The 9,464-nt window shown below is 37.5% G+C and overlaps 1 protein-coding gene across 1 annotated transcript; it reads left to right on the forward strand.

The window, feature by feature from the left end:
- On the forward strand, nucleotides 5,969-8,327 carry LOC105172339 (putative F-box protein PP2-B12). Its single transcript, XM_011093723.2, has 3 exons — nucleotides 5,969-6,306; nucleotides 7,296-7,414; nucleotides 7,508-8,327. Exons 1-3 carry the CDS (start codon nucleotides 6,016-6,018, stop codon nucleotides 8,016-8,018), a joined length of 921 nt encoding a protein of 306 aa, XP_011092025.1. The 5' UTR covers nucleotides 5,969-6,015; the 3' UTR covers nucleotides 8,019-8,327.

A 9,464-nucleotide genomic window follows, 5' to 3' on the forward strand; every position in this document is an offset into this window, starting at 1 on the left:
ACGTCTTTTCTGCAAATCCCTCCTTTAGAATTTGCATTTATTTTGGCCCAAGTTTTGAACAATAGTCTATATCCATTGCACCATGCATTTTTTGCACGCATCATATATATATTACTTACTAAATAAAATTTAAAAATAAATTATTATTAAAAATTATTTTTTTAAGATTCAGAAATAATTAAAAAAGTAATAAACTTTTATTTTGAATTATGGTAATTTTACTTCAATATTATATATAGTAAACAATATAACTTAAAAAAGTAATATAATTATTATTTGGTATTGTAATATTTAATTAATATACTTGATGCATGTGAAGAAAACACAGGTCCAATGAATATGGGCTATCGTTCAAAGCTTGGGCCGAAGCATGTGCAGGCTTTGAGGAGAGGACTTGGAAAAAAGACATTAGCACTCTGACGCTGAATTTATTATTGGATTTTTGATGAAATAAAGCCAAAAAAATAAACAAATGCGAATGAAAATTGAGATATGGCAAATAAGATTGATAAAAAGTGTAAGAACACGTGATAAGATGCTTGTAGAATGCTTAGAGATTGCTTAGAGAGAGAGAGAGAGAGACGTCCCCCGCATGGAGGGACTGAACCTTCACTTATAGGGGAGTGCCCTCATCTACAGGGGGTCTAACCTACTCCGAGGAACTCGTAGAAGTTGTTTGGATAAGGGCTAAATCTGCCTTATCTACGGGTGGATGTGATGTAGTAGAAGTCTCCTTCATTTTGGGCCCCCACGCTTGCGAGGAGTCCCTCCTTGCTCACTTAGACTTCCTTGAGCTGATGTGGTCCAAGGTGGCTGCTGACATCTAAGTCGACCAGGTGCCATGTTGGATTGTGGGTTGCCACTTGCATAGGCTTTCTGGGTCCAACGTCTTATCGAGCCTTAATTATGGTCTGAGCCGTGGAACATCCTGGCTCACCTTCCTGCTTTTTGGGCTGCCTGGGCTGTCTGGTTAAGTAGTGGGATGGGCTGTTCCAAGCACCCCTGTCATTCTGGGTTGGGCAATCCCAAGGACCCATATCATTCAGTCCCCGCCCCCACTCCAAGGAGGAGGATATATGTCGACTCCTTAGAGTAGGAGGTCTTCATGGTTGGGGCAGCTCCCCTCACTGCTCTACCAAAGTCTTCCTCCACTGAGTGTCCTCCACTTTCTTTCCAATGAAGTCCTCTGCCTGGGGCCTCATGCCTTGCTATTTGCCAGTCTTGATTTGAAAGCTAAAGTTCAGTGAAGAATCATTGCCCTTGTGTTAGGGGGAGTCTTGATAACCCCTCCTCCTTACTAGAATTAGCCTCAGAGGGATCATCACCCAACGATATCTCCCCTACTGTCACTGCCTGCTCCTTGGGCAAGACGACCAACAGTGACATGCAGAGGACGTGTGGACGGCTAGGGGATGCTGGCCAGAACACAGGTGCAAAACTGGCCATCAAGCAGAGACTCTTACTGATTGAGAATTGCAATACTGTTTAAATTGAAACTTTCTTGATGTGTCAGGATGCTATCCGCCAAGTATGAAGTCATTCCAAGGACATTTTGGCATGGGGATATAAGGGTGACGATCAGGCGCCACCCTGCGCATGAGCAGGAGAGAAATGCGTGAAGCATAGTGCTTTATCCTTTGATATTTGCAAAATTTTTTCTACGGAGGGATCCTTGGAGTGTTAGGAGCACCTCCAAGATGTTTCAGAGTTAGACGGTTTCGTTTGGGTAGGAAACGACGACGATGTTCATAGTCTGCCAGTGCAATGGCGAGATTATAGTTTCAGAGTATTGCGCGGGCAATTCCTCAGCGATGGATGATTGGATGGGGCTGAAACTCAAGATTTATGATGTGGAAGTCGTAGGCTATGCTACAGTTCAAGCGATATGTGATTTGGACGCCGGTTGAGGGAGATGCAAAAAAAGTGAGCTCCGTGGCCATTTCAGTGTCTACTCTTGGAACAAGGAAAAACTTTTATAAGCCTAATATAAGGGGGGGCATGCTGTAGTGAGCTCCAACCAGTCCTTGCAGTGCACGACGACAGCGGCGGTAGGCAACATTGGCACTAAATGAGCATCTCTTGCGGGCATATTGGGGGGCCTTCAAGACCTGGCTCTAAGCATCTCAAAGGAGTGTTTAGAGTCCCCGAAAGGTATGGGAACTGGATGGGCAACATAGGGCCACCTGCGTTGTGTGCAGCGGTCGAGAGGCTCCGTGTGACGCGCAAGGTTGCTTCCCGGGCTGTGAGATATTAGGGGCAACACCTCTCGTGCGAATAGGTGATCGAGGCAAGCATTCCAAGACCTCGTGATCCAACTCATGGCACGCGCTATCGGGTTCTAGCCATCCATGGGGGTCCGTTGGCTAAGATGAGTGGTCTTGGGGCGACGCCGCACTATGGGCAAATTATGAAACCATGCCGAAAGGCAAGAAGGCATGTCGGGCATGCCGTGCGGGATCAAGGCAAGATGTCAACATATCGAATGGGCCTCGGACTTAAGATGCGGTCTTACTCGGGCGAAGCATAGAAGACAGCCACGATAAAGGCGTGTGCTAAGGATGCCCCGAGTGTGCGTTGGGCATGAGACGGGCGTTGTGGGAGCATGTGGAGCGCCGTAATACTGAGGCGGAGCGAGGATGCTCCTTGCCATCGAGCAATACGTCGGCGGGTTCCGAGATTGTGGGCGAGAAGCATGGCGGCCGACTAGCTAGTCGGGACCGACCGCTAAGAGATGCTAAGGCGTGCATGTCGAGAGCCTCGACGAACATGGGCATTTTGGCCAAGCGAGCGCACGGGCACGCGGTGCCGTGCAGGGATGTGTTCAGATGTCGTGCTAGTGAGCTTCAGTGTCGAAGACACGCGACGGACAATCGGTAAACTCTGATATGTGCGAAAGCTTGTCGGAGGTTGGGTGTAACCTGAGACGCCGCACGGGCGAAAAATAGATTCCGTTGCGAGACAAAAGAGTCCGCCCGTGACACCTGGTGAGGAAGAGAGGAGGTTAGATGAAGAGGAGTAAGATGAGTGTCTCCCAGTCCACGACGGGCTGGGGCCCTTCCGGCCTCAAGTTCTCAGCAATCTATCAACTGGTGGAAGAATTTGGGATTCCACTAGAGTACACTATTTATGTGCGTTCCCCTGATTGTTGTCCAAATTTCCCTCTTCTTAATTGTTTAAACTTCTTTTCTTCCTAACTCCGGGCAGGCCTCTACTTCCCGATTTCTTATTTTTATGAGGAGGTGCCCCGTTTTCTTCAAGTTCCTTTAAATCAATCAGCTCCATATTCTTTCCGCATAATGGCCTGCTTCTCCATAGTTCTGTGACTTAAAAGTGCCCCTTTTACTGCTAGGATCTTCTCCTACTATTTTTAGCTGCTAGCCCCCACATACATAGCTTTAGGGACATGTCTAGCCACACCATTGTAATGCAAAAATAATGTAATTGAATCACTGCCGAGGTCTGTAATTAAAACAAAAAAAACACAAAAAAACAAAGAAAAAACACCAAATGTGTAGGGGACCACATCCATTAAAAGCATAAAAAAACTTAGCACAATACACTAAAGAAACCCAACAAGGGTCCACATAAACATTAACAAACATAAGACCCAGGAAGGGTCCACTTTGTATGTAAAGAAAACGAAGAAGAAAGACTAGGGGAACCTTATGGTATGGAGGATGAGGCATACCCACATGCCTCACATGCCTCGCATGCCTTTTGAACAACATCGTCCTCTAACCAGCGCTTCTACAGGCCCAAATCTTGCTCTTCTTCACAACAATTTTAGGAGGAATTCTTTTAGGGTTGAAAATCGAAGAGGAATTAGGGTAATAGTTTGGGCTGACTATCCACGTGTATATCTTCTATTTTTCCCCAATTCCATGTCATCAGATGACGTTTTTTTTTTTCGAAAATCCATTTCATTGCCATGGAAGAGTGTTTGGGCCAATAATAATGATTTCCCCAATTAAAACTGTCACGTGATGGCCATGTGCCATTTTTCGGTGGCTTTTGAAATTTTTCGGCCAAATGTGTATCAAAATTAAGTATTTTTTAAAATTAGAGGACTAAAATGGAACCCTAGGAAGTTATGGGACTAAAATGAAAAATGGCTGAAGTCAGTGGACTAAAATTGCCTTTAATCCTAAATGAAAATAAATTATTTAAGATGATAAATAAAGAAAATTAATAAGAGTAACAAAACTCTAACCAGATGATCCTGCATGACCCTAAAAAAAAATAGAAAAATACAAAAGAAAAATAAAAATGAGATTATTGTATTTATTTTTTTCACTACCAAATAATAATTTATTAACTGTAGATATTTTGGACCAAAAAATATACTTTAGGATGAACAATCAACAGGTCCAAAAGATATCACAAAATATTGATCAATTTTCTGGTGGCATTCTTGTCACAAAAATCATCGGAAAACGGCGGCGAATTAGGGAAAAACAAGTCATTGGGAAAAATGTCCCAAATTTCTTTTCATCCAAGATTCAGGATGGAGTTTGCGATAGGTATATACTGTCGCAACTTGTGACGAATTTTTTACGACTTCACTATGAAATAGAGACGGTTAACTTTTATAGCATATATTGCAATTTTTAACACGTATTAGGATGAATTTTTCCGCCGCAATTTCAACCATAACATTATCATTTCTATCACAAATTTCACAACTCTTTCTCTAAGAATCCTTTTTCCAAAAAGAAGGGGTGATTGAAATATTCCCTAATAAACGAAATCCATCGCAAGTTCCTTGACAAAGTTGTAGAATGCTTTGATTCCATAAACCAAAAAATAGAGACGGAATTTGCAACGAATCTCGAACAAATTTGCAATAATTCATAGGTATCAAGAATCTTTTATTATATAAAAGACAATCTATATTTTACGAAATTCAAATCCATGATTAAGTATCTCAAAACTTTATTCAGAATATATATATATATACATACATACATACATATGTGTGTGAGAGAGATGTAAAACTGTGTGTGAGAGAGAGATAAGAGTGTGTGTGTGTGTGTGAGTTGGGAGACATGCTTCTTTATCTCGTCTTATTTAAAGCACGACTTTTATTCACAAAAGTTTGATCTTTTCATTTATTCTCTCTATTGTTCCCTTCTCAAACAAAAAAGGCCAAAAATTGAAAAAAAAAAGAAAAAGAAAAAGAAAATTAAATGCCTATTTGCATCAAAGCACAGCCTTCGTCATTAAGTTTCCATCCCATACATTAATAATATATGAATGAAATATTCCCAAATTTCTTCCTTATCCAATGCCCACAAATTCAAATCCAACATCATTAAGTTACCTCATTTTTTAATGTATTTTCCATTTTTAAATTTTTATCCAAAGTCAAACTAAATTTTTAGATAATTATAATCTAATATTAATTTTTAATTGTGATATAATATGTTATTCTTACGTGTAATGGTAGACTACGTCAAATCTCTATCGGGTTCTGATTACATAATCACTTTACTATTTCTTGTAAAATTACGAGTATATTCTTTAATATTATATTTGTAATTACATGTACATTTTCTATTTTAAATTTTACAAATATGCCCATTGAGGTAAATTGTATCGACACTTTTTAAAAACGTATTCTTAATTTTATAAAAAATGTGAAATGATTTGTGTAGTTATACATGATTTTATGGTGAACTTATAAATATTTTAGAATAGTTTTATAAATTTTATAATTTTATTTTACTTATAAAATTTTGAAAATAAAATCTGATATTTTTTAAAATTGCATGTTATTTAAATATTTTTTTAAAATAAATTAAAAATTGCTCAAATATTTTATTATTATTTATTAATTTATAGTTTTACTTAAGTTGATTTAGCCAAACAGTGTCTTAGTCATGGGGAGAAATATTATTAAAATAAAAGGGCAAAAATGGGAATTAGACGCATCTCTTCGCTATATATAGTGCTGGTCGGGGGTTTAAAAGGTTCCAACATATCTGTTTAACGCTTTTCAGTAGAAACACAGAGAAAATGGCGGTGCAGAGTTGCGGTGATATACACGCGTTGCCGGAGGATTGTATAGCCAACGCGCTGTCGTTGACCAGCCCTAAGGACGCTTGCCGGATGTCGGTGGTCGCCTCCATGTTCCGTGCCGCCTCCCAGTCCGACGCCGTTTGGAGTCGCTTCTTGCCCTCTGACTATAGGGAGATCATTTCCCGCGCAGTCGACGGCTCCGACTCGTTGCTTGGTGGATCTCGTTCTAAGAAGGACATCTACCTCCATCTATGTGATCATCCGATTCTCATCGATGGTGGCAGGAAGGTATATATATTTGGTTGTTCATTATTATTATTGTTGGATCGAGATTCTATTTTTTCACGTTTAGATTGAATTGGCGACAAATTTCACTATATAAGTATAATTGTAATTAGTAGTACCCACAAATCCCATGATTAAGTGCTGGTTTGAAAATTTTCTTTTGTCGTCCCTTTTTCACGAAATTGAATGGATTTAACCTCATCGCAACCTTGGATCTTTTTTCATGGTGATCGAGTTTTGAAATTGTATTTGTAAACCCTGAAATGTTCAACAATATTTGGTAGCGTCAGTCGTGTTGGATATTAGTTACTTTGAATCTGTGGAATTCTTTATTAAGGCAACAGACACCTCTCTTGAAGTCACTTTGTTCCTATCTTAATTCAGTTTCACTTTTTAGGAAATTGAAAAACTTTCTGTTGTTTGTTTGGGAGAAATTATTTCAGAGAAGCATAGGAAACCTTTGGGCAACCCGGGACCAGTATTTCTGGTTGTGGAACTGAATCACATTTGTATCATATCTGTTCTACGAGAATTTGCATCATACGTGTTGCACGAGAATTCATTAAAACCAAAACATATGACTTGGAGAAGGGCATTGGGAGCATATTACCATCTCATAAATTCCACATTGAATCAGCGGCTGTTTTTTGGATAGTTTCTTTGAGATCAGCTCCTTTAACATTGTAGCCAGAAGATATATACTTATTTAACATCTCTTTCGACTTATCCAGAGATCTGCCCATGGGGATGATTGACTTTTAATATTTTAGTGCATTGATGAAAACATGCATGACTACAGCAAGTCCACTCTACGTTGTGTTTTTTCTCACCTTGAGTTCTACGTTGTGCCTGTGACTCTCTTACATATGGCTCTCTGTTTGCTGACTCGTAATGTTATTCCTGATGTTTAGCACCCTGAAATCTTGACGTTGTCAGGGTCCCCATAATTACAATCCAGTCTACGCATCTGATTAGCCTTCTAATTGCTGCAGAGCTTTTCATTGGAGAAATGGAGTGGAAAGAAATGCTTTATGCTAGCTGCAAGAGAGCTTTCTATTGTGTGGGCTGATACTCCTCAATATTGGCAGTGGATCTCTTTTCCTCAATCCAGGTAGTTAAAGCCGCCTGCAGAACTTGCTTAATTGTAACAATAATTGGTGTTTCCTTTCTGCTAAATATGATGCTAACTTGTCATGTAATTCAGGTTCCCCGAAGTAGCAGAGCTTCTTGATGTTTGCTGGTTTGATATACGGGCCAAGATTGATATCAACTTGCTATCCCCTGGAACCAATTATGCAGCATACCTCGTGTTCACTTGCACATCACGATTCTATGGATTTGACTTAGAACCTGCCAAGTCTCAAGTGTCGATCCATGGGCATGAAGCCCAAAAACGTACGGTTTGTTTAGATCCAGAAAGAGAGCAGACGGGAAGGCCCTTCTACCATCATACACCCTATACCGATGACGACGAAGACGAAGAAATCCAGATGTTCGACGAAGACGGTGTGGGGCCCTATACTGGGTTACCCGGGGACACGGAGCACCCTAAGCAGAGGGATGACGGATGGATGGAAGTTGAGTTGGGAGAGTACTTTGTGAAGAGCGGATATGATGGTGAATTGGAGATCAGTTTGAAGGAGGTGAAAGGTGGCAACTGGAAGAGTGGTCTAATTATCCAAGGGGTTGAGATTAGACCCAAGAATTGTAAATAGTTTAAGTTCATTTCCGAGTTCCTAATTGTTTAGGGCCTCTTGGGCGTATAATTTTGATGGCATTGACTTGTATAAGTATTGTTATTGTTGTCATCAGTGGGTATTCTATTATTGGTATTTGTGGTGGTATGCTACTATTGAATTTGTTAGAGATCGAATCGAATCGTAGAGTTTAATGCAAAGTCAAATTGGTGAGAAATTTAAGCAAAGTTACGTGTATCTTTGCAATGGGTCTTACGTTGCTATATGAACAATCGTCTGTAAACAACAAATTATCTTATTGGATGTACGATTTAGCTTTTGATTTTTCATGGTATATGTATATAAATATACATGTTTTGTAATAATTTCAAAAAGTTGGAATCACATCATTTTACTCATAAAGTGTTCATTAAGTTTCCATATAAAATTTTCTTAGCTTATGATACTTTATATTTCATTTCAATAAAATTATTGTAATATAATTATTTAATCAAATTAATAAGTACTCTGTCCAACGTAGTTTCTAATGAAAATATATGAAAAATTGCATAATACTCTCCCGTGTTATGTTAAAATTGTACAAAACTTACTTGTGTTGATATTCGTAAAAGACCTTGTGAATTTTGAAACCCTGCAAAAAAGACCCCCTCCGTCCAAAACTGACGGAAGGTGTTGTACACGCAGTGGAAATGAGAGTAGGGGTCTTTTTTTTTTTATCCCATTTCAGTTTTTTTGGCAGTGCAATTGTCCAAAATACCCTTCTCCTTCATTTATTTATACAACTTAACATCCCCTCACAAACATACTACAAAAATTTGATTTTAAGTGAGCAAATTTTCAATTTGTCCATTTTGTTTGAATATAAATAAAAATCATATATTATAAATTACATTAAATTATTATTTAATTTAATATATTTTCATATTTATTTATAAAATATACTAAATCAATATAACAATCCTACAATTATATGAGATTTTTTAACTTTTATAAAATGTTATATTATTAATCAAGTTAAACTATTATTTAATTTAAATGTATTTTAATATTTATTTATAAAATATACTAAATAAATATAAAAATACCTAAAATTTATATCAATTTTTTTAACTTATATAAAATATTATATTAAAACTATTAATATATATTTAAATTAAGCATTTACTGTTTTTTTATTATTTTAAAATTTTATTAAATTAAATACTTTACTAAATAATTATTTAATTTAAATATATTTTAATATTTGTTTATAAAATATACTAAACAAATATAAAAATACTTAAAAATTATATCAATTTTTTTAACTTATATAAAATATTATATTTAAATTATTAATATATATTTAAATTAAATATTTAATATTTTTATTATTTTTAAATTTTATTAAATTAAATAATTTTAATTAATTTTTATTTATTAAATCTTCTCCGTCGTCTTCTCCAACTCCGATGAGTCGCCGACGGT

This window comes from Sesamum indicum, linkage group LG10, assembly GCF_000512975.1.
Source record: "Sesamum indicum cultivar Zhongzhi No. 13 linkage group LG10, S_indicum_v1.0, whole genome shotgun sequence".
Taxonomy (NCBI): Eukaryota; Viridiplantae; Streptophyta; class Magnoliopsida; order Lamiales; family Pedaliaceae; genus Sesamum; species Sesamum indicum.